The following is a 25417-nucleotide window of genomic DNA, read 5'->3' as shown; positions in this document are numbered from 1 at the left end:
TAATATCACCACCAAAAATGGAGAGAATTCCTATTTCCCAACAACCTCTCCAAAAGGGGTATTATCAAACTTTTGAATTTCTGACAGTTTGATAGTAAAAAAAAAAAAAAAAAAAAAGAGTCTGGTATCAGGGCGCCTGGATGGCTCAGTTGGTTAAGCAACTGCCTTTGGCTCAGACCATGATCCTGGAGTCCTGGGATCAGCTCCCACATTGGGCTCCCAGCTCCATGGGGAGTCTGCTTCTCCCTCTGACCTTCTCCCCTCTTGTGTTCTTTCTCGTTCTCTCTCTAATAAAATAAAATCTTTAAAAATAAAATTTTAAAAAATAGTCTGGTATAATTTGTAGTTCTCTTATTATGAGTGAGGTCATAGGTTTCTAATGGGTTATAGGTCTTCTACTCAGAGATTCAGATATTGCAGAGATAAGCCCTTGAAGGTAAGAGCGTCAGTACTTTTCCCAGTGTTTGTATTTTGTTTTTGTTTTTGTTTTGTTCTTCTTGTTGTTTTTCAGGAGTTTTTGTTTTGTTTTGTTTTTTACTTTCCCTGAAATATCTTCTAGCCTTGGAAAAGTTTTTTTTTTTTTTTGCTAATTTTTATGTACCCCATAGCCTTAATAAATTGTAATTTCCTTGCCAGTAGGAAATGTAAACCACTCCGCTTGCATGTAACACATGCTTGATATATTCTTGCCACAAATGAATATATCTGTATCAATAGCCACTTGCTTTACTCCTTGCTCTCCTGTAGCCTACCTAACTGTTCTCCCTCTATCATTACCTTGCTTATTGTCTTCCATTCTGGTTACTCTCTCCCTCTCTTGGCTTCTATAGTCTGAGACAGAACAAAGTGCTCGACCCCATAGTGTGCTGCTTCTCCCCACCAAAGTACACCAGAAATAATAACGTACAATTTCACTAACATTGTCCATGATTATATCTCATTTTTCGCCCAGATTACATACTCTTGGAAGCTAAGTAATTTCTTTATTATATTCCTCATACTCAAGAATAAAGATATGATGTGGCTGGTAAGAAAATAATATATTCTCCATATTCCATAGAAGTACTAGGGCATTCATTCTATAAGTACCTAAATAACATTTAAATCATGATGCTAAAATATAAGCCAAAGGTCTTAAGAAGCAAACGGATAAAAACTTAAAGCATCTCTTTCCTTTCTCTAATGCTTTCAGAATATCTCCCTAGGAAAAGTAAAGGAGTATGTATCCACTCTAATTCACACGCTAGCATTTTTTTTTTTTTCTGATTGATTCTATATTCTTTCAACAGCAGGGATATCAATATTTGCTTGGGCAGAAAATAGGAGGTATGCTGTAAGATTTTCCCCTTCCCTTTCATTCACATGAGTAACAAACACATATTCTCTTGGGCATCTCTGCCTCTCTTTTCAGGCTGCGTGCAGCCAGTGAGAGCAAAAAGGAAAATGTGCAACCAGCCCCGGGAGCAGAGAGCCGTGCTGTTGGCCTGCTGCTCTGGCCCCTCCTGCAGGTCTCCTTTGGTCAGGACAGATTGGAAATCACTCACAGGAGTCCCCCGGTGGGGATAAGTGGAGGTAGAAACAAAATGGGCAACTGCCTAGGATTTATGGCCCGCATAACTGGATGGTTCTGTCAGAGTATCTGCAAGTTAATTCAAGCCTACTTCAGTAAGCTATTTCAAGGACTTGTAGTGGAGACCATGTGGCATTATGTAACTGTCCTAAAGAAATGAAAACATGTCAAAATATACAGGGAAATGAAGAGGACAACAGGGAAGGAAAAAAGGACAGAAAATAATCATATTGTTAGTTCATCAACCATTGTGAATTTCAGTAACAGAAAGAGCAGTATCAAGATCATGAAATAACCTACCCAGACATTTTCAGACTATTTGTTCCTCTGTCAAATACTAAGAAAGAGGAGAAAAGCCCACTCTTTCTACTCCTATTCTCTTTACAATACCTGAAAGCACTGATAGAAAAGGGGGCTCTTTTTATTAAGCGCTGTTTTCCAGTGATGAGATTCATTTGCTTCATTTCTGTATACAAAGACAAAGATACTAGGTAAGTGGTAGGAACATATTGTGCTGTAAACAGTCACGAAGATGTGTAGCCACACCACCTGGCGATGGGGAACCTTGGGGCTTGGGGAAGAGCTGACAGACACAGTCTATCAAGGATATCTCACCGTATCTATTTACCATGACATAAAAGTGCTATTCAGGAGGAGCCTAGGTGGCTCAGTCAGTTAAGTGTCTGCCTTCAGCTCAGGTCATGGTCCCAGGGTCCTGGGATCGAGCCCCACATCAGGCTCCCTGCTCAATGGGGAGTCTGCTTCTTCCTCTCCCTCTGCCCCTCCCCCTGCCTGTGCTCCCTCTCTCTGTCAGATGAATAAATAAAATCTCTTTAAAAAAAAGTGCTACTCAGGGAGTAGGGCTTCATGGCATGATCTGCGCTCACACACAGGGTGTTGGGCTCCTGCAGCACAGTAGGCAGGGCCCACTCCTTTCTGTATCCCACTGCCCATAAGCAGATGCTACAGTGCCAGAATTCCAAACTTTGGAAAATGAAGAGTCCTCGGAAGAGAATGAAATTATAGAAACAAATCTTTTGGTTGGTTTATTAGGGGAAAGTGTACTTTGATTTCTCCAAAAATTTGGGGACCAGTAAAAAGATACGTTACCACCAGAGAACTTGCGCAATTCACAGAATTCCAAAAACTGGTACATTTCTTGCCTTCTCTCTAAACTGTATACCCAAACCAAAAAAATAGAAAACCCGCTAGATGCAATATATACTTGTTAAAGAGATTCTAGTGATAAAAGTCTAATTAACTAACTGAAGGTATCATTTCCTTCTTTCTTCTGTGCCTTAGCTATGGCACTAGCACCAGGTCCATTTCTTTGTTCCCACAAAGCTAAGAATTGAGGCTTAATGTGAGATGCTAGTCCCTCTGTCTTATCTAACTAGCATTATTTCATTCCAAAATAAAGAGGTTTGCCCATCCAGGCAAAGGCTATAAGGTATAAAGTATGTTCTTCCCTTTCTAGATTCTCTTAGGTTCTGCCTACAATGGCATCACCACTGTGCAGGAAAAAGCAAGATCATCTCAGCACAGGGAGCAAAGCCTGTGGTGTCATCTTAAAGCAGCTCACTCTGAGTTTCTGTTTTACCATTTTTATCTAGAGCCCCTGAGTTGGCCTGTGGCAGAATGGCTGGGGCTAATTTTACAAACAGTACACGTGAAATGCTGACACCTGTAACTTTGATGTAGTATCATTATATGAGGGTTGGTGAAATTGAATGATTATATGTGACTCTTATTCTTTGATAAAGACTTTTTTTTAATAAACAGCATTGTTTGGGAGAAAGCTCTCCCTACAATCTCATTTACTAAAAATTACTCTTTCAGAAAGATGTGGCTTGTTGAATTATCTACCGAATGCTTTGATAAACTTTATCCTAGTCATGCAGCCTGGTGTGTGCATATCATGGTGTCTCCATATTGCTTCCAACAGGCACTTGTACACAGACGTCTAAAAGGTCTAACAGACGCCTTCTGTCTCAACTGAGGCCCAAAGACAATTATCAGGGTCCCTTAAAGGCAATCTATTTGCCTAATGTCATAAAAAAAAGTGATGGCTAGCCAGGAGTAAGAATATATTAAAATATAACTCTTGCTAATCAAACAAGCTTTGGGGGAGACAATAATCATCAGCGATTTGGTTGCATCAACCTCTTACTGGACAAAACCCCTTCACCATTTCTGGGTCTTAGCTCCTCCAAGGTGATTTCTGAAGGCTTCACCACCCTACTGCACCACAACACATTACTAACTGTGTCATAACAATACTGCTCATAGAAGCTGGGATGCAATAGCTAGAGGACTGAGCCATGCAGCAGCCAAAATATGCTTTATTAAGAAAGCCTTCCTGGGGTGCCTGGCTGGTTCAGTCAGTAGAGCATATGACCCCTTGACCTTGGAGTTCGAGCCCAACACTGGGTGTAGAGATTACTTTAAAAATAAAATCTTAAAAAAAAAAAAATCCTCCCCATCCAGGTGTTCTATGTCTCTATGCAACCAACAGCTGAAACTACCAGCTTGAAACTGAAAGAGTTGAATTCTACAGGTTTTTCATGGGATACCTAAAACCATGCCCATATATCATGGATGAAATCCAAAGTGGGGCTGATTTCCAGATTAGCTGGCTATTCTGTGAAAGAGACAATGAAATCAGAAAATGTAGAAGGCAATGTCCATTAAAGAAACAGTTTTCTGTCCTTCAGCTGAACTTTTGTCTTCAAACCATCACCAGCTAGTGTTACTAACCTCTCAGATTGATCCTTAAAATAAAAAGATTCCCAGCTATGTCAAAAGGCTGATGGTGAAAAAAAGTTAAAAAGTGTTTCGTGTTCCTTAGAAGTGTTACATAAATTCAAAATATATGACAATCTCCACATACATTAGTATCGATAAGCACTCAAATACTCCTTTATAAAAGGTCATGTTGCTCAAGATTTTAAATCTTGAATTTTTATAGAGAGATTTCTGTGTATGACAAAAAGGATTTACTTCACTGCTTACAAATATATCAACTAATTCTCATCTTCAGAACTGTAGATTTTACCGTACCAATATACTAAAAACACACAACTATTAGGGAAAAAAACATACCTGCAAAGTCTATCTTGTAGCTGAATTTGGAAGTAGTAAAAGAAATGGAGCCACAAGGGTTTGTTTTGAAGCTTTTTTCGATATCTTCACTGCTAACTGAACACTGAATGTTGGTATCCGGCTTTAAGACAAACCAGAAAGTTTCATTTACCAGCTGTTCACATGAATGGCTTGGCCACAGAGACGGTTCTGTGGTCACAGAGACAGAGAATGGAGCAACAAGGGGAAGTGACTGGTCACCTGCTCTAGTCCCCACACACAGGGAGAAACACAGCTAAGCCAGCGTGTGCAAAACAGTGTCAGGATTTCCAGCAAAGACACTCTAGCAACTGCTTCGAATTCCTCTTTCCAAGTTGATACAACTTTTGCAAATTATTATAACAATTACAACTTCCTCACTGGCTCAAATGAAATCTTTAAGTAGGCTTGGAAGTAAAACAGGACCATAAGCTTTTGAGTTTGGGTTCAGATTCACTAGCTGCATGTGACTTGGGATGGATTCTGTGACCTTTTCTGAGTTTCAGTCTCTTTGACTGTGAGACAGGGCTTTGGAGCTGCTGGGAGGCTAAAGAAGAAAAGGTACCTGTGGCGTCTAACATAATACCCGGCAGACACAAGGTGCTTAACATGGGCTTGCTCTCTTCCCCTTCTTGCCCACCAAATGGAACTTGGAGTTGCTCGGCTGTAATGACACTACCCAACTCAGTCACACTGGCCCTCTGTACCTGCAGTGATCGCGCACTGCTTCTTCTAAATACGTGACTGACAAAAACCTGGGGAAACGAAAAGGAAAAGGATTTCTCATTTTTCTTTTAGTCAAGCTATCTGATGTCCTTAAGGCTGGATGTCCTTCAGGGTCTGCACTGGCACACTCTGCGGCAGCCAGGTGGCGCTAAGTGGACCGGAAACCCTTCTGGTAGGTTCTAGAAAGGAGGTACCTGAAACATGTGCCACTTCCCACACTCCGCCAGGTAAAACCAGCCCCACTGGGTGTCCGACGTGTCCATCTCATCCATCTCACTATCTGTCCGCTTGGGTAAGAATTCTTCCGCTTTGTGAAACATCTCCTGAAAAGCCAGAAAGAAGCAGAAGAAATACTTTTCTTAATAACCAATGTATTATTTAGACATCATTTTTCTTCCTACAAAGTACTATATTCCAAGTGTCCTTTCCACAGTGACCCTTTGAAAATACCATTCTCTCTGGCAGATTGACTCTGAAGATAAACATTTATGAAGGCTGAATATAATATCACTGCTTAACAAATAAGACAAATAATAATACTCTCAGGTAAGATATATTGATGCCCATTCAACCATTTAAATAAGCTGTGTCAGTATCTATAAGCACTCCAGATTTTCAATATAGTGCCAAGAAATTTCTGTCTTATCATATGTCCACATATTTGATCAAAAGAATCCATGCTATCACAGCTGATTAAGACCAAATTCATCTTAGATTTGTTTTAAACTTTCATTATTCTATGGCATGGAAAGATGTTTATAATCTATAGTGTTGAATACAAAAAAAGGTTACAATAAATAGAAATGGTATAATCCAATTCTCATAAAAAATTCCCGCATACATGAATGCATGTGTATGTACATGTCTATATGTGTATATGTACACACATACAGATAGTCTGGATGGATATACAACAATTTATGATAGCTTTTTCTGAGTGTCAGGATAACAATAATGATTGTAGGAACACGTACCTGCCTCTTACAATGTGCCAGGGACTAAGTGCTGTACAGATAGTAACTCATTTAGGACTCAAGACAACCCAGTTAGATAGGTATTATTATCCCAAATTTATAAATGAGGAAACTGGAGCACAGAGAGATCATACAATACGGAAGCCAGGACCCAAACACAGGCAGTCTGGATTGAGTCTGTGCATGTACTGCCACAGTATACTGTCTTATGCTTCATTATCAACAATCCTACAATCTTCCCTATATCACGTAACTCGTGTCCACACTATCTTTGAAAATAAACATTCTTGAGTAGAGATTGTGATGAAGAGAGGGTCACCAGAAAAGGAGTGATGAGGTTAGTCAAAGATGATTAACTTTATCTGGAATGTGTCCTCCTTATTCCTTCAGGGCTTTTAAATAAATTAAATTTGCATAAAACTGATACATGAAAACAGTCCCTGTGCAAAAAGGTCAAAACATTCTAGATAAATGTAACCACGTTTTTGACCATCCCTTCCTTTCTAGTATCTTCTCACTTTCCTTCTCCAGGGTTAACCAACACTATCACTTATTCTTTATCTACACACACACACACACACACACACACACACACAGAGTTACTGGTGATTTTTAAAAACCTTTATTTCTTACATCTTCTTTCCTTTTACAAAGAATGTACACTATTTCGGTGATTTAGAAAATAATTGCTTTAAATTTCATTACTTAAAATGGTCCATCCTCCAGAAGGTCCATCCTTCTTCCACATCCAGAAGCTGTGTAACCTAGCACAAGTTCCTAATTACCGTATCTAGGACACAGTTTCCTCTTCACAAAATAGAGATTAAAGACTCCTTCCTCACTGAGCCATTGTTAGAAATGAGTGAGATAATGCAGTAAAGTGCTAAGTACAGTACCTGAGCTCAATGAAGGGGGCTTGTTATATTTTATTCATGTTTGGAAACTTCTCCAAGGAATGCTTTATGATTATTTTCTGGATTTTTCCTTCATGTTTTAAAGTTGATTGGCGGCTAAGAAATGAAAAATAGAACACTCTAGGATGAAGAGCTTCAGGTATAGGACCCACTATTTGCCTTATACTTTTTAATCAGAAAATAAAGGCAGTAATTTGAAAGTTAAGATCAGTTGTCCAGGTTAACTGTTCACAACTCCAGCTCTTCCTTCTATTATTGTTCATATTGTTCACACTGTTGGGCCATTTTACTGTGAGAAAGAAAGAAAGCAAGAAAAACCTTAGTTTATTTATTCTTCTGAAAATAACTCCCCAAATGTGGAAGGTTGAGTTTAAAGGTAATAGTTAAGATAAACATTTGGCTTATAAGTTCTATCTTTTCTCTACCAGAAAAGGGAAATGAAAACAAGAAATAGGAAACAGAAAATACCCTTTATACAGTATGCACATATCATGTGTGCTTTGCTATGTCACACTGTCCCTCAGATCACAATTTAAGCCAGGTTACAAGTATAAGTATTTTACCAAAGTCCTTCCAGAACTTCCTGTCATAAATAGCTTTGGGTTGGACCTAGGACAGACTCATATTTATCACTATTTTGGAGAAGGCAGTACTATAGAAAAGTGCCCCATATAGAACATTTCTGAAACATTTCAAATTCTATAAAACTTTTGGTCTTCCATAGCCCAATGTGCAGGAGAAGTCACTATCCTCCAATTAAAGTTAGGGGGAAAACGAAGCAGAAAAAATGCAATAATTTCATCTACAATCATAGAGTCAGCCAGTGAGTTAAAATGGCAGAGTAGTAAAAGGACCCCAGGTTGATCTCCTCCCTTGAACACATCTTGATAAATATCAAATCATTCTGAACACTGAAGAAATCAGTCTGAGAACTGACAGAACAAACCGCATACTACAGGGAGAGAAGAGGACACACTATGGGGGCACCTGGGTGGCTCAGTGGGTTAAGCCTCTGCCTTCGGCTCAGGTCATGATCTCAGGGTCCTGGGATCAAGCCCCGCATCGGGCTCTCTGCTCAGCAGTGAGCCTGCTGCCCCCTTTCTCTGCCTGCCTCTCTGCCTACTTGTGATCTCTCTCTCTGTCAAATGAATGAATAAAATCTTAAAAAAATTTAAAAAAAGAGGACACACTGTGGAGGGTAAGAAGTGTGGAGACATAATCTGGGGGAGAAACAGATCATGGGTGCTGCAGTGGGGAGAGAGCCCTAGTCACAGAGAGAGGTGAGAAAGAGAGCACACAGGGAACTGCACAAGGAAAACACTTCCCCAAAACCACCGACTGGGAAAATGAGAAAGCTGATTATTTTGAGTTTTTATAACTAGCAGGGCCCAAAGACTGGAGGTTTAGAAGTCCTCACCATGGACAGCATGGAACCCAGCAGGTACTGTGGTACTCCTGTGGAGGAGGGTAGAGGCCTGAGAGCAAACATGATCTGAGGATCCCCTACGATGCACTGGAAGAGATGGTTCCCCCTTCTTGGAGTGAATCTGGGAGAGGTGACATTGCCCTGCGGGGGACAAAAGAGCTGGCAGGCACCGTTACACTGTCCTGTTCATTAGCATAGGGGCACAGACACCTGCTGAGGGCAGCTAATCTGGACCCTGGCTTTTTGCTGCACTTTACTCTAAACTCCAAGCTCCTGAGCATTCATGCAACTGCCCTTCTGGGACAAGCCAGCACCAGTGACAGTGTGGCAAGACCCTCCCCCAGAGGACCAACATAGGTCTGTGTCACACCGGATCCCTAAAGTTTGGAGTTTTAAAAATCAGTTGGCATCCCTAAGATACAGACAGGTGCACTGTGCAGCCACGTGGGCAGATGGACCAGACACAACAGGGTGAAGGCGGGTATGTGAGGGACACCTGGGACACAGGAGGAGAGACTGTAGGCTCTTCTGGGAGGGCTTTCCAGACAGCTGTAGATACAAATTCCCCTCTCCCAGAGCAAGGAAGAGGACTGGCACAATTTCCCTTTCCCACCCCTACTCATAAACTAACCTTGGTAAGCAGCACAGCACCAACAGTGACAGCCTAAACTGCCTACACCAAGCCCTGTTCCCCTGTACTCTGCAGGTACTTCTTTACTAGGGCAAGTGTGCTTGCGAGCCAGAGCAGTGGGCTAGTCCCCAGGAAGACTAGGAGAAATTCCCACAGCCATCAAGTCTCCTGACCATTGAGCACTGCAAAGTTCCAGCTCTGGAAGGAATAGGATCTGGCTTCTTTTAACAAGCAGACCAGAGCATGCCTAGTTAAAACTTGCCACACTCTGACAAGGTCCAAACACTGTCCACTGCAGGCAAGGAGAGCCTCTGCAGACAACTGGCCTGAAGGATGGAACAGCCAAAATACAGCAGCAGACTGAATGCAGCACACACCAGACACTCCCTGAAGCACCAGGCCCTGGACACTATGCAATTTCTTCTCCATAAAGCTATTACTCTCAGGAACAGGAAACATAACAGGCTTTCCGGACACACAGAAGAAGACAGAGACCTAGACAAAATGCCAAGATGGAGGAATTCATCTCAAAAGAAAGAACATGGCCAGTCATGGTCAGTGATCTAATTAAAACAGACATAAGTAATATGCCTGATCCAGAATTTAAAACAATAATCATAAGGATACTAGCTGGCCTTGAGAAAGGCACAGAAGACACCAGGGAGTCCCTTACTGCAGAGATAAAAGACCTAAAAACTAGTTAGGCCAAAATTAAAAAAATAAATAAATAAAAATGCTACAACTGAGATGAGAAACTGACTGGATGTAATGACCCCAAGGATGGAAGAAGCAGAGGAATGAAAAAGTGATATAGAAGATAAAATTATGGAAAATAATGAAGCTGAAAAGAAGAGGGAAAGATAAATATTGGATCATAAATGTAGACTTAGGGAACTCAATAATTCTATAGAGCATAGTAACATTTGTATCACAGGACTCATAGAAGAAGAGAGAGAAAAGGGGGCAGAAGTTTTATTTGAGCAAATTATAGCCAAAAACTTCCCTAATCTGGGGAAGAAAATGGACTTACAAATCCAGGAGGCACAGAGAATTCCCATCAAAATCAACAAAAACAGGCCAACACCAAGGCATACCGTAAAACTTGCAAAATATAGAAATAAGGAAAAAAATCCTAAAACCATCAAGAGAAAAGAAATCTCTAACTTACAAAGGTAAACAAATGAAGTTAGCTACAGACCTCTCAATACTTGGCAGGGCATAAAAGAGTGGCATGACATATTCAACGTTCTCAGTGGGAAAAATATGCAGCTAAGAATACTCTATCCAGCAAGGCTGTCATTCAGAAAAGGAGAGATAAAATTTCTCAGACAAACAAAAATTAAAGGAATCTGTGACCACTAAAGCAGCCCTGCAAGAAATATTAAAGGGCACTCTTTGAGGTAGTGGGGAGGGTGGGGACCAAAAGCAACAGACTAGAAAGAAACAGAGAACATCACCAGAAACAACAACTTTACAGGTAACACAATGGTACTAAATTCCTAACTTTAAATAATCACTCTGAAAGTAAAGGGACTGCTCCAAAAAAAAAGGCATAGGGTGGGGACGCCTGGGTGGCTCAGTGGGTTAAGCCTCTGCCTTCAGCTCAGGTCATGATCTCGGGGTCCTGGGATCCAGCCCGGCATCGGGCTCTCTGCTCAGCAGGGAGGCTGCTCCCTTCCCCCCCCCACCGCCTGCTTCTCTGATTTCTTTCTGTCAAATAAATAAATAAAATCTTAAAAAAAAAAAAAAAGACATAGGGTGGGGCACCTGGGTAGCTCCGTCGTTAAGTATCTGCCTTCGGTTCTGGGATTGAGCCCCACATGGGGCTCCCAGCTCAGCAGGAGGCCTGTTTCTCCCTCTCCCACTCCCTCTGCTTGTGCTCCCTCTCTCACCATCTCTCTCTCTGTGTCAAATAAATTTTAAAAAAATTTTTTTAATATTATTTATTTATTTATTTGACAGATAGAGGTTACAAGTAGGCAAAGAGGCAGACAGAGAGAGACGGGGGATGCAGGCTCCCTGCTAAGCAGAGAGGGGCTTGATCCCAGGACCCTGGGATCATGACCTGAGCTAAAGGCAGAGACTTTAGCCCCAATATAATCTTAAAATAATCTTAAAATTTTAAAAAGATATAAAAAATTTTAAAATCTTAAAAAAAAAGACACAGGGTTTGGAGTGGATAAAAAAACAAGACCAATCTATATGCTGCCTACAAGAGACTCTTTTTAGACCTAAAGACACCTGTAGATTGAAAGTGAGGGGATGGAGAACCATTTATCATGCTAATGCACATCAAAAGAAAGCCAGAGTAGCCATTCTTATATAAGAAAAACTAGAATTTAAAGCAAAGACTGTAACAAGAGATGAAGAAGGGTACTATATCATAACAAAGGGTTCAACCAACAAGAAAATCTAACAATTATAAACATTTATGTCCCCAACTTGGGAACGCCCCCAATACATAAAACAATAACAAACATAAAGGAACTCATTAGTAATAATACAATAAAAACAGGGGACTTTAACATCCCACTTACAGCAGTGGACAGATCATCTAAGCAGAAAATCAATAATGAAACAATGGCTTTGAATGACACACTGCACCCGATGGACTTCATTCCATCCTAAAGCAGCAGCATATACATTCTTTTCAAGTGCACATGGGATATTCTCCAGAACAGATCACATACAGGTCACAAATCAGGCCTTAACAAGTACAAAAAGATTGATATCAGAGGCACCTGGGTGGCTCAGTGGGTTAAGCCTCTGCCTTCAGCTCAGGTCATGATCTCAGGGTCCTGGGATTGAGCCCCGCATCGGGATTTCTGCTCAGCAGGGAGCCTGCTTTCTCCCCCCTCTCTCTGCCTGCCTCTCTGCCTACTTGTGATCTCTCTCTCTCTGTCAAATAAATACAAACTCCCCCCACCCACAAAAAAAGATTGATATCATACCATGTTTATTTTCTGACCACAATGCTATAAAACTTGAAGTCAACTGCAAGAAAAAATTTGGAAAGACCAAAAATACACGGAAATACATGCTACATGGAACAACATGCTACTAAAAAATGAGTGGGTCAACCAGGTAATTAAAGAAGTAATTTAAAAATACCTGGAAACAATTGAAAATGAGAACGCAACAGTCCAAAACCTTTGGGATATGGCAAAAGTGGTCATAAGGGTAAAGTACATAGAAATACAGGCCTTTCTCAAGAAGCAGGAAAAGTCTCAAATACACAACATAACCTTATATTCAAAGGAGCTAGAAAAGGAACAGCATATAAAGCTTAAAGCCAGAAGAAGGGAAATAATAAAGATTAGAGCAGAAATAAACAATATAGAAACAAACAAAAAAAACAGCTGTATAGATCAATGAGACGAGGGGCTTGTTCTTTGAAAGAATCAATGAAATTGATATACTCCTAGCCAGACTTATCAAAAGGAAAAGAGAAAGGACCCAAATAAATAAAATCATGAATGAGAAGAGAGATCACAACCAATACCACAGAAATGTAAATGATAATAAGAGAATATTATGAAAAAAACACACTTGGTAATCTGGAAAAAATGGATAAATTCCTAGAAACTTACTAACTACCAAAACTGAAACAGAAAGAAATAGAAAATTTGAACAGACCACTAACTAGCAAAGATACTGAATCATTAATCAAAAAGTTCCCAAGAAAGAAAAGTCTAGGGCCAGATGGCTCTCCGGGGAATTCTACCAAACACTTGAGTTAATACCTATTCTTCTCAAACTGTTCCAAAAAACAGAAATGGAAGGGAAACTTCCGAACTCAGTCTATGAGGCCAGCATTACCTTGATTCCAAAACCAGATGAAGACATAGGGTTTTGGAATGGAACTAAAAAAAGAGAATTACCAGCCAATGTCCTTGATGACCATGGATATAAATTTCTCAAGGGTTAACCAACACTAGCAAATCAAATCCAACAGAATATTAAAAGAATTATTCACCATAATCAAGTAGGATTTATTCCTGGGCCGCAAGTATGGTTCAATATCCACAAATCAGTCAATGTGATACACCACATTAATAAAATAAATGTTAGGAACATTATGATCCTTTCAATAGATGCAGATAAAGCATCTGACAAAGTACAGCATCTGTTCTCAATAAAAACCCTCAACAAAGCAAGGATAGAGGGAACATACTTTGATACCATAAAGGCCATACGTGAAGGACCCACAGCTAATATCATCAATGGGGAAAAACTGAGAACTTTTTCTCTATGGTCAGAAATAAGACAGGGATGTTCACTCTCAACACTGTTAGCTTAACATGGTACTAGAAGTCCTAGGCTCAGCAATCAGACATCAAAAAGAAATAAAAGGCATCCAAATCAGCAAGGAAGAAGTCAAATTTTCACTATTCACAGATGACATAATACTCTATGTAGAAAACCCAAAAGACCCCAACAAAAAGTTGCTAGAACTAATACATGAATTCGGTAAAGTTTCAGGACACAAAATCAATGTATAAAAATCTGTTATATTTTTATACATCAATAATGAAGCAGCAGAAGAAGGAATCAAGGAATTAATCCCATTTACTGAACCAAATACCATAAGATACCTAGGAATAAATCAAACCAAAGGGGTGAAAGATCTGTACTGTGAAAACTATAGAATGCTTATTAAAAGGCATTGAAGATAACACAAAGAAATGGAAGAACATTCCATGCTCATGGGCGGGAAGAACAAATACACTGCTAAAATATTTATACTCCTCAAAGCAATCTACACATTTAATGCAATCCCTATCAAAATACCACCAGTAGTTTTCATAGAGCCAGAACAAACAACTTGCATGGAACCATAAAGACTCTGAACAGCCATAGCTATCTTGAGAAAGAAAAAGCAAAGCTGGAGGCATTACAATTCTGGACTTCAAGTTATATTACAAAACTGTAGTCATCAAAGATAGTATGGCACTGGCACAAAAACATAGATCAATGGAACAGAATAGAAAACCCAGAAACAGACCTTCAACTCTATGGTCAACTAATCTTTGACAAAGCAAGAAAGAATATCTAATGGAAAAAAATACAAAGTCTCTTCAACAAATGATTTTGGAAAACTTGACAGCCACATGCAGAAGAATGAAAATGGACCACTTTCTTACACCATATACACAAATAAATTCAACTACACATATTCTTAGAGGCAAGGGAAACAAAAGAAAAAATGAACCATTGGGACTTCATCAAGGTAAACATCTTCTGCACAGCAAAAGAAACAATCAACAAAACTAAAAGGCAACCTATGGAATGGGAAAAGATAATACCTGATAAAGGGTTAGTATCCAAAATCTATAAAGAAGTTATCAAACTCAACACCCCCAAAAAACAAATAATTGAGTTAAGAAATGGCAAAAGACAGGAATAGACATTTTTCCAAAGACATTCACATGGCTAATAGATACATGAAAAGATGCTCAACACCACTCATCATCAGGGAAATACAAATCAAAACCATGAATGTCAGAATGGCTAAAATTAACAACACAGGAAACACAGACATTGATGAGGATATGAAGAAAGGGGAAAACTCTCACACTGTTGAATGCAAACAGGTACAGCCACTCTGAAGAACAGTATGGAGGTTCCTTAAAAAGTTAAAAATAATACACACACACATATATATGATATGCACAATGGAGTATTATTCAGCCATAAAAAGAATGAAATCTTGTCATCTGCAATGATGAGGATGGAGGTAGAGTGAACTATGCTAAGCAAAATATTTCAGTCAGAGAAAGACAAATACCATGTAATTTCACTCAGATGTGGAATTTAAGAAACAAAACAGATCAACATAGGCGCAAAAAGAGAGAGAGAGGCAAATCATAGAACAGACTCTTAACTATAGAGAACAAACTGAGGGTTGCTAGAGGGGAGGTGGGTAGGGAGATGGACTAAATGGATGATGAGTATTAAGGAGGGCACTTGTTGCGATGAGCACTGGGTATTACATGTAAATGATCAATCACTAAATTTTACTCCTGAAATTAATATTACACTAGATGTTAACTAACTATAATTCAATTAAAAACTTGAAATAAAACAAAACAAAAAACATAATCATAGAGTTAGCAGTACAAAGAAGATTAAAGAAACACCCAAGGATTCTTGAGTGTCACTTCTTCATTAAGCTGCCAACCCCCATGGCCTCATTTTCATATAAAGACAGTTGCACCTTCTCTCCTGTTGCCAAAGCTTACTTTGGTTGTTTTGCTTCATATATACTGTGGCTCTTTCCAAAGACTTAGTTCGTAAGACTAAGTCTTATGGTTTTCTATACTAAGCTTCCCCTCCAAAGGAAGGGTAATTCTGTATAATAAGGCTCAAAGAGTAAATCAAGTTTAAATTAGTAACTTTAAAATGCAATGGATCTAGATTAGAACACATTCATAGGCAATAAAAGGAATGTGTGTAAGTTGTCTATCATAGAATAGATAATTAATACATGCTAGCTGAATTAGTGTAGCCACCATGCCAATTTTCAGTTTTTAATTGACAGAACTGATACTTCCTGCATACCAGGTTATGAAGAAAAAAGGTAGTATAAAGTGAAAAAGCATTTTGTAAATTTTCAAGTGCAGTGGGTATGCTGGTGGAATCCATCTATAATGCTGCCTATTCCAAAGACAGTATTTTTGGGGCCTGGGAACAGTCAACCTGGATCATCAAATAGAAAGCCTATGTGGAAAATGAGTTTAAAGTCAAAATCCCAGTGTATACAAGAAAAATAATGTCATCTTCCAGACTGGTTAAAAGCTTTCTCATAAGTTTATTATAGTTAACAAAATACGTTAGCATAAACTAATATCTTGAGAAAAATCACATTTGGTAATGAAAACTTCCTTTTCTCTATAGAAAGAAGATCTAAAGCCTGCTATTAAAATATTAAAAATAGGGAGGAACTTTTAGAATGACAGAGTAAGGAGCTCAGTGGACCTTCTCCCCACCAAACCACATTCTAATTGGTGAACATTATTTTAAAAAACATTATCAAAATTATCATCAATCATCATTAAATATATATGTATATATATATATATATAGTCTCTAGAAATTGTCCTAAGGGCATCAGCAAATGGACAAACATTTAATCAAGAAAATCTACTAAATCTCAGAACAGGCAAGAGTCTGTGGCATTTGACTAAGATATAGTCCATTACCCCCATTCCACCAAAGTTATGTTACAGAAGATCTATCTCAATCATGTGTAGACAGGGGCTCCCTTTCCCTCCACCTCCTAGTCCTGGGCTAGTGTCATCCTTGAAGGGGAAGGTTGCTAGTGTTTCTCATCTTGTTCAGCCTAAAGGCATAGGTCTATTCTGAGCAGGCAACAGAGGAGACTGACCTCTTGGCTCTTCCACCCGGTCCCAGTTTATTTGGTGGAAATTCTACTCCAGGCCCAGTAGGTTAAGAATTCTGAGTCCTGATTGCTATCAACCTAGTTTGCTTGTAAGATAGAAGTTCCATACCAACATACCAATTCAAGAAGACCAGGGATGCCAATAACCATTCTATCCAAAATCCAGATATCACTTTGGGAAAAGTCAACTCCCACCCCCAAACTCAGGTGTAGCAGTACAAGAATTCTACTGAAGGAAAAGTCTTACCATAAGGACAAAGAGCTCCACATCTTTGTCTGAAGGGACTGACTTTATTTGGAACAGAAAGTAGAGAACCTCATACCTAACAACACTATTGGGGAAAAAAAAAATAGAATCTCAAGGAAAAACAACTAAGAAGCCCAAAGCCCTAATACAAGCCAAATGGTAGAGAATACAGAAATTTAATACAGAGAACCAGGAATAACCAAGAAAAGCCCTCCTGGAATTACAATGAACCATGAAAGTCAGGAAGGCTGTGTACAAGCACCAGGTTGTATCCACAAAGGAACGATCAGAGCAGGTCATGGGACAGACTTGGCAACATTTCCTAAACTGCACATGGATGGATCATCACAGGATGGTAGCCTCACTGGCAAAAAGGGTTTAAACAACATCTGAACTCATTGGGTAACTGTCCTTTCATTAAAAAAAAAAAAAAAAAATAAGTTGCCTATGTTTGTGGGTCTATTCCTGGTCTCTGTTCTGTTCTGATAATCATTTTCTCTATCTTGCTGCCAATCCTACACTGTTTTGATGACTGTAGTTTCACACTGAATCTTTAAATCAGGTAGTGTTAGTGCTCCAAATTTGTTCTTTTTCAAAACTGCTTGGCTATTTGGTCCTTTCAATTTTAATTGGGATGGCATGGTGATCTAGATCATTGCCATCTCAACAATATTGAGTATTCCAACCCATGAATGAGGTATATCTCCTGACTTATTTAGGTCTTAACATTTTTCAGTAATGTTTTATAGTTTTCAATGTATAGATCTTGCACGTCATTTATGTAAGATTCATGTCCAAGTAGTCCATATTTTTGATATTACTGTAAATAGAACTGCATTTAAATTTCACTTTCTGATTGAATGTTGCTTGTATTTAGAGATACATTATTTTTTGTACACGTATCCTGTATTTGGCAACCTTACTAAACTCTCTTGTATGTTCTAGATTTTTGGACACTCCAGATTTTCTTTCTTTCTTTTTTTTTTTTTTTAAAGATTTTATTTATTTATTTGACAGAGAGAAATCACAAGTAGATGGAGAGGCAGGCAGAGAGAGAGAGGGAAGTAGGCTCTCTGCTGAGCAGAGAGCCCGATGCGGGACTCGATCCCAGGACTCTGAGATCATGACCTGAGCCGAAGGCAGCGGCTTAACCCACTGAGCCACCCAGGCGCCCCCACTCCAGATTTTCTAAGTAGGCATTTTATATATAGATAAATATAGACTCACTTCTAGCATATAGATGCCTGTTATTTCTTTTCCATGCCTTCTTTTTCTTGCCTTATTGCACTGATTATCATCTCAAGTACAATGTCAAATAAAGAATGGGCATCATTTGTTCCTGATCTTAGTGAGAAAGTATTCACTCTTTCATTCTCAAGTTTGATATTAGATATAGGTATTTTGTAGATGCCCCTTCTGTCAGGGGTCCACATAACCTCGGGCTCATAGGAGAAAGACTCACAGGACTCAGAAATTGTTCTACTCACGGTTACAGTTTATTATAGTAAAAATATACACAATGAAATAAGCAAAGGGGAAAAAGCGCATAGAGTGACATCCAGAGGAAACCATGAATAAGCTTCCAAGCATTCCCTCCCAGTGAAGTCACACAGGAAACAATACTCCTAGAAACCAGATGTGACCACTTCAAAATGTTGCCAAGCAGGGATGCTCACCTGAGCCTAGGTGTCCAGGGTTTTCACTAGGAGTTAGTCATATAAGTATATGACAGTCACCCTACATGACTGACCTCAGCTGCTGACATTCCAGACCTCCAGAGAGAAAGCAGGTGTTAACCATAAATCACACTGCCAGTGTAAATTATCTGGGGAAACTGGTATAGCATAGCTCAAGATCTCAGGCATGCAGATACATTCATTAGACAAACTATTCTAAGAGCTTGGTTCTCTGGAGCTAGGGAAAGGACAGTTATTGAAAAAGGCCTTTTTTGAGACGGTACATGATTTGAGTACCCTAGGTCTACTGAGTTTGCTATTTTCTGCATACCCCTTATCAGGCTGAGCAAGTTTCCTTCTATTCGTAGGTTGCTGAGAGTTTTTATCAGGGATACTGAATTTTGTCAAATGCTTTCCTGCATACACTGAAATGATCATAGGGTTTTTCATTTTAGTTTGTTTATATGGTGAATTACATTGATTGCTCTTCAAATATTAAACCAACCTTGCATTTTTAGGATAAACATCATCTGGTAATTATGAATTAACCTTCTTATATGTTAGACTCAATTTGCTAAAATTTTGCTTAAAATGTATGTATCTATGTGCCTGGGTGGTTCAGTGGGTTAAGCTTCTGCCTTCAGCTCAGGTCATGATCTCAGGGTCCTGGGACCGAGCCCTGCATTGGGCTCTCTGCTCAGTGGGGAGCATGCTTCCCCCTCTCTCCCTGCCTGCCTCTCTGCCTACTTGTGTATATCTATATTCATTAGGAAAGAAATATTGGTCTATTGTTTCTTGTAATGTCTTTTGACTGGTTTTGGTATCAGGGTAATGATGGCTTCATAATATGATTTGTGAAGTAAAAACTTCTCTTCAATTTTCTGAAAGCTTGTGCAGAACTAGTATTGTTTCTTCCTTAAATATTTGATAGAATTTACAGGGAAACCATCTACACCTGGAGTTTTGTGGGTAATAACCCTTTTCGATATATGAAAACTCTTCAATAGAGTTGGGATTATTCATGTTATTTCTTCTTGAGGGAATTTTAGGAGTCTGTGTCTTAGAATATACCCATTTCATCTAAGTGGTGGTACTGACATTAAATTGTTTATAACATTCTCTTATCACCCTTTAATATCTGTAGTGATATTACTTCTCTCATTGTCAATATTGATTATTTGTATTCTTTTTCTCCTGATTTGTCTGGTTAGAGGTTTATCAATCCTATGGATGTTTAAAAAAAAAAAAAAACAGGAAAGAAAGGAAAAGAAAAACAGCTTCTGCTTTCATCAGTTTCTCGGTTTTCATTTCAGTGATTTTAAATTTTATTTCCTTGCCCCTGCTTGAATTTAATTTGCTCCTTTTTTTCTAGTTTCTTAAGGAGAAAGCTATAATCACTAATTTGTGACATTTCATTTCCAATATAGGGATCAAAGTAGCCCTAAATTTCCCTCTAAGTACTGTTATAGCAGCATATCACAAATTTGATACATTGTCTTCACATTTTCTATCTCTTCGACTAATGGGTTGAAGTGGTACTTGCTTACCAAATGCTTGCAGTTTTTACAGGTCTTTCTTTTACTGAATTCTAATTTAATTCCATTTTGATCAGATAACATACTGTACGTGACTTGAATTCTTTTAAATGTACTAAGACTTGTTTTACAGTCTAGAATATGGTCTATCATGTAAAATGTCCCCCATGTAGTTGGGGGGAAAATGTGTATTCACCTATTGTTAAGTGTAATGTTCTATAAATGTGAATTAGGTCAAGTTGGTTGATAGTACTGTTTGAGTCCTCTGTATCCTTGCTCATGTGTACCTATTTATTCTAGCAATTATTTAGAGAGGAGTATTAAAATCTCCAACCATAATGGGATTTGTCTATTTCCCCTTACAGTTCCATTAGTTTTGCTTCATGTATTTTGAAGCTCTATTATAATCATGTATATAAATGTTTATAATTAACCAAACTCTTTATCATAGGAAATGACATTCTTTATCCCTGATAATATCATTATTTCTGAAATCTAATATACCACTCAAGCTTTCTCTTCTGGCGTCAGTGCCATAGCTCCCCTTCCATTTAGTTTTATCCTATTTGGGTCTTTATATTCAAAGTGTGTTTCTTACAGACAACTTAGAATCAGGTCTTACTTTTTACTCTAATCTGGCAATCTATGTTCCAACTGACATGTCTACAGCATTTACTTTGGTATGATTATTGATATGGTTAGGTTTAAATTTATCATCTCTTATTTGCTTTTGTTCCATCTGTTCTTTGCTACCCTTTTCAATCTTCTTTTAGATCAAATACTTTTAGGATTTCATTTTATCTCTGTTAGTGGATTAACTATAACTCTCTGTCTATATACACAATTTTCCTTGCCTTACTTCCCATTCACTCTAAAACCCACCCTAATTTACTTTTTCTAGCTTCTGACCCAATATCTCCCAACATCATCACAAACAAGCAAACAAACAAGAAACAGCACTTGCTAGGACTTCCAATGAGCTTCCATGTTGCTAAATCCTATGCTCTTTTATCAGTCCTCATCTTACTTGACTGCTCAGTAACATTCCACAGTTTACCCTTTGTCCTATATTACTCTTTTCTTGATTTCCATGAAATGATACTCTCTAGACTGTCTTGGATTTTTGGCCACAAGTTCTTGATTTCCTTTGTACCTTAATGTCTATGCAGCCTGTAACTTTTCAGTTCTGTGGGCTCATTCCTGGCCCCTTTTCTTGTCTTTTTCAGATTCTTTGAAACATGGTCCTCAAGAATTATGATGTAGAGTTCACAGGCATTTTCAAGGGGAAATTCATGTTCAGATCTATCTTGTAAAGTTGAAATGTAAGAGAAATAATGATTTTTATGAAAACTTTAATTTCTTTAAAGTTACCAGCTCACTATGTCATTATGTTCAGTCTGTGCTGATCAGTTCATATCAGCTAGTGTTCAGCAAATATGGCGGTGTAAAACCAAGAAAACTTTCACATCATTTTCAAACAAAGCCTCAAATCAATTCACTTTGTTGATTATTAACTAAAGAGGCACTCCTCAGCTAAAACAGGTAAAGATCTTGATATCTCTGAGAAACTGTCAGTCCAAATTTAATGCCCAACTTAATTGTGGGGGGGAAAAAACAAGCTACTGACAACATTTCTTTATTAAATGACTCAATTGGAAGTCACATATTATCAATGGCATGTTATGAGAAAATTGCCACATGAATGTTTCAGCATTTACTTTGTTTTAAAAGTTAACTACTTGTGGAGAAACATAAATCAGTTTTTATAGCATATATACTCTGTAAGGAGGCAGAAGTACTCAACAAATTTTTGTTCTGCGTATAAGTGAAAACTCACACCACAAGGGAAGTCAGTTTTCATTTAGATGATGATGCTTCTGTGAGCTGTGACATGGGCTGGAAAAGGGGCAACCCACTCAAAACTGACAGAGCACAAGCTACACAAACAGCAAGAGAAGGTGTTGCTGCATCAGCAAAAGGCGTTTTAAACACCTGGAACAATTACAAGTAAACAGTATGTCTCCTGATTGTAACTGAGTGCTGAAGGAAATAATGAAAATTAAGTATCAGCAAATCTCAACAACTCAGTATGTGCTCTCAAATGTGTGGAAAGAAATGGCAGTGTTTGCAAAATCACCCGTTGTCTGTCTACTTGAGTGTCAAGGAAAGAAAGTGCTGACAAGTTTCCAAAAGGACAGATCGAATAAAAATATTTCTTTATGATGCTGATAACACTAATAACCATTCTTGATTTCCAGAGGCCTGCTTAAGTATATAGCTAAAATATACTCAGGGTCTGAAATAACCTAAATCTACTATTTCAAGGCCAAAACTCCCAATTTTTAGTGAGGAGGAGAACGAAATAACCAGATTTTCCAGTCACGAAACTATGCTACAAATGGTTCGATTGCTAGGGTGTGATTCCTTCCCAGAATCTGATGGCTTTCTTCACTCATCAGAGAGTGAGACTTATTTTATTACTGTCGATATATAAAGAACCCATCCAAATGTTACAACAAAACATGAACAGATACTTTCCAGAGACTGCAGTAATCAAAGAATGACTAAGAATATATTTGCTCCTATCTTCCAAATGTTCAGGCTGGTTGAAACATTTGCTCCTACAGTTACTTAATCTTTTAAGTGTGTCAATTTGGCAACTGATTGAACACTAGGAATAGTCTTCAGGGAGAAATCTTCTCATACATTCTCAATATGTGTTTGATCTTGGCATTCTAAAACATCTGACAGAGCCAGCAAACACCAGTTGCAAATCTTGACAATCTATAATTAAAACATGGAATTTCCTAATTTAGTAGAAATACAGGGGAAAAAAAAATCAGGGATGCCTGAGTGGTTCAGTGGGTTAAGCATCTGCCTTCAGCTCAGGTCATGATCCCAGGGTCTTGGGACTGAGCCCCACATCAGGCTCCTTGCTTAGGGGGGAGCTTGCTTCTCCCTCTTCTTCTGCCTGCCACTCCCCCTGCTTATGCATGTGCACGCTTGTTCTCACTCTCTCTGCGTGTTAAATAAATAAATATGTAACCTCTAAAAAAAAAAAAATTAGTGTCTGGATCCAACTACAGCTCAAGCTATCTGTAAACAAGTTAAATACATACTTTGTATGAGGCTGCAAAAATATCTTTTTCAATAATGAAAACATTAATTTTTTAAATACTACTTTCTTGTTTAAGATTGGTGATCTGCATGGGTGCTGAAAAGTTTGAGAAACACCATCCTAGGGGTCTCATTTACTTCATGATTTTAAAACCCATCCACACAGACTAAGGCCAAAACTGCCACTTCTAGCCCAGTCTCCAGACCCACATACCCAATTGCTTCATTGACTTTATTGCTTGAATGCTTCATAGGCACATTAAACCTATAGCAGGCCCAAAGCCAAATCTTGATCTCGGCTATATCTGCCCCTTTCCCAATCTCCCCATCTCAGTGAAAATATTTCATTCCTCCCAGTAGCCCATGCCAGAAACCTAGCACCCTTCATGCAAAGTGCTGCCTGAACTCATCCACCTCGGAGTCTCTCTCCCTGCCAACACTGATTTAGTCCAGAAAACCTTCATCTTCACCAGGGACCACACTGCAGCTCCCTAAGTGGTCCTACAACAGCCTTTCCGATGGCCCTCTGTTTTAGTTTTCCATCGCTGCTGGAACAAATTACCACAACTTTAGAGGCTTAAAACACCACAAATGTATTATCTTACCCCTCTGTTGGAGTCTGACATGGAACTCACTAGGCTAAAATCACCATGGCCTTGATTCCCTTCTGGATGCTGGAAGGGGGAGTGTTTTGTTGGCCTTTCCAGGTTTTAAAAGCTACCCATATTTCTTGCCTTGTGGCCCTCTCACTTAATCTCCAAAGCCAGCACTGCTGACTATTCTTCCATAACAACATCTTTCTCTGACTCACTTCTTTTGCCCCCTTCTTCTGCTTTTAAAAATACTTGTGATTACACTGAACCCACCTAGAAAATCCAAAGTAATCTATCTCTCAATCACAACATCAGCTGATTAGTGATCTTAATCCTCCTTTGCTATGTAACCTAACATAGTCAAAGTTTCTGGAGCTTACAATGTGGGTATCTTTGGGAGGCCATTATTCTGCACTTCCTAATACATAACTTAGTTTCTGCGCAGCAGCCAGAATGGTCTTTTTTTAAAAAAACACAGATATGTTCCTTTCCCTTCCTATATAAAATCTTCCAATGGCTTCCCACACTTCTGAGGATGAAGTTCAAAATCCTAAACATGTGTGACAGAGCCATGCTCAGCTAGTTCCTGCCTACCTCCTGGCCTCCTCTCCTGGTTCCCTGGCTTCCAGCCACACATGCCTCCTCTCTGCCTCAAACACCAAGCTCCTTTCTGCCTCAGGGTCTCTGCTCATGCTGTTTCTGCTGTCTAAATAGCCCTCCTCGACTCCCGTCCAACCTTTATCTGGCTAACTCTTGCTCAAGTCTTCAGATTGCTGTAAAAGTGGCTTGAATTCAGAGAGCGGACACACCTGATATCCCTAATATTAACTCCCCCTATTATACGTTGTCATTGTTCTCTTTCTTTCAGAGGTTTTGCTGCAAGTGCAGTAAAATATTATTTGTGTAATTACTGGTTTAATGTCTGTCTCCCTGCACTAGACTGCAGCCCCTAAGGCTGGGAGCTGGTCTGTTTCATTCACCACTGTAAACGCTGAGGCTTAGAACTGACCAGGTTATGGTAAGTGCTCAATAAATAGACTGGTGCTATCAGGATCTCAAAAGCAGATCCAACTCTTAGAAGGTGAGTTGTATAAGCCACAGACCTCAATACTCTGCATATTTTAGACTAGGTGGATCATACTCAGCATTTCACTCACTCCATCCTTCAAACCTGTTATGAAAGTCTGCCTCTGGCCTGTATCACAAACCCTGAAACTCCAGAAACCATTAACCTCATTGCCTTGGCCTTGGGCTGCATCTACCCTGCCCATCCTGGGGAGGCCACATCATTTCCCTAATGCTACTTGTACACTGCACCACTAGAAAAAAAAAAGTCCTAAAAACATGGGAGCTGGTGTCACAAAAAAGTCGTGGTTTTCTGCCGCTCAAGCATCCCTCTTTTCCTCTGACTCCCTTTGTCTTTCCCCACAGGCCCTTCTCTACCCCTTAAGTCCTCATATCCTAAGTCAGACTGGAGAGAGTATGT

At 39.0% G+C, this 25417-nt stretch overlaps 1 protein-coding gene across 11 annotated transcripts in view; it reads right to left on the bottom strand.

Moving 5' to 3' along the window:
* Positions 1–25417, bottom strand: part of PARP11 (poly(ADP-ribose) polymerase family member 11) — a 43504-nt gene that overhangs the window by 12993 nt on the left and 5094 nt on the right. For 4 of the 11 annotated variants that reach the window (XM_004778283.3, XM_004778288.3, XM_045071736.1 and 1 more), the window contains exons 2-4: positions 5611–5739; positions 4673–4793; positions 1961–2036 (exon numbers count right to left, since the gene is read on the bottom strand). In XM_004778283.3, coding sequence (XP_004778340.1) covers positions 1961–2036; positions 4673–4793; positions 5611–5739 — 326 coding nt within the window. Of the gene's footprint in view, positions 1–1960; positions 2037–4672; positions 4794–5610; positions 5740–7286; positions 7594–8721; positions 9822–25417 lie in introns of those variants that run through there. The other 7 variants (XM_004778285.3, XM_013048849.2, XM_013048850.2 and 4 more) reach the window with 4 other exon arrangements.

This window comes from Mustela putorius, unplaced genomic scaffold (assembly GCF_011764305.1).
Source record: "Mustela putorius furo isolate JIRA1106 unplaced genomic scaffold, ASM1176430v1.1 tig00003988_pilon_pilon_pilon, whole genome shotgun sequence".
NCBI classification, from domain to species: domain Eukaryota; kingdom Metazoa; phylum Chordata; class Mammalia; order Carnivora; family Mustelidae; genus Mustela; species Mustela putorius.
This window is presented reverse-complemented; position numbering and strand designations above follow the sequence as displayed.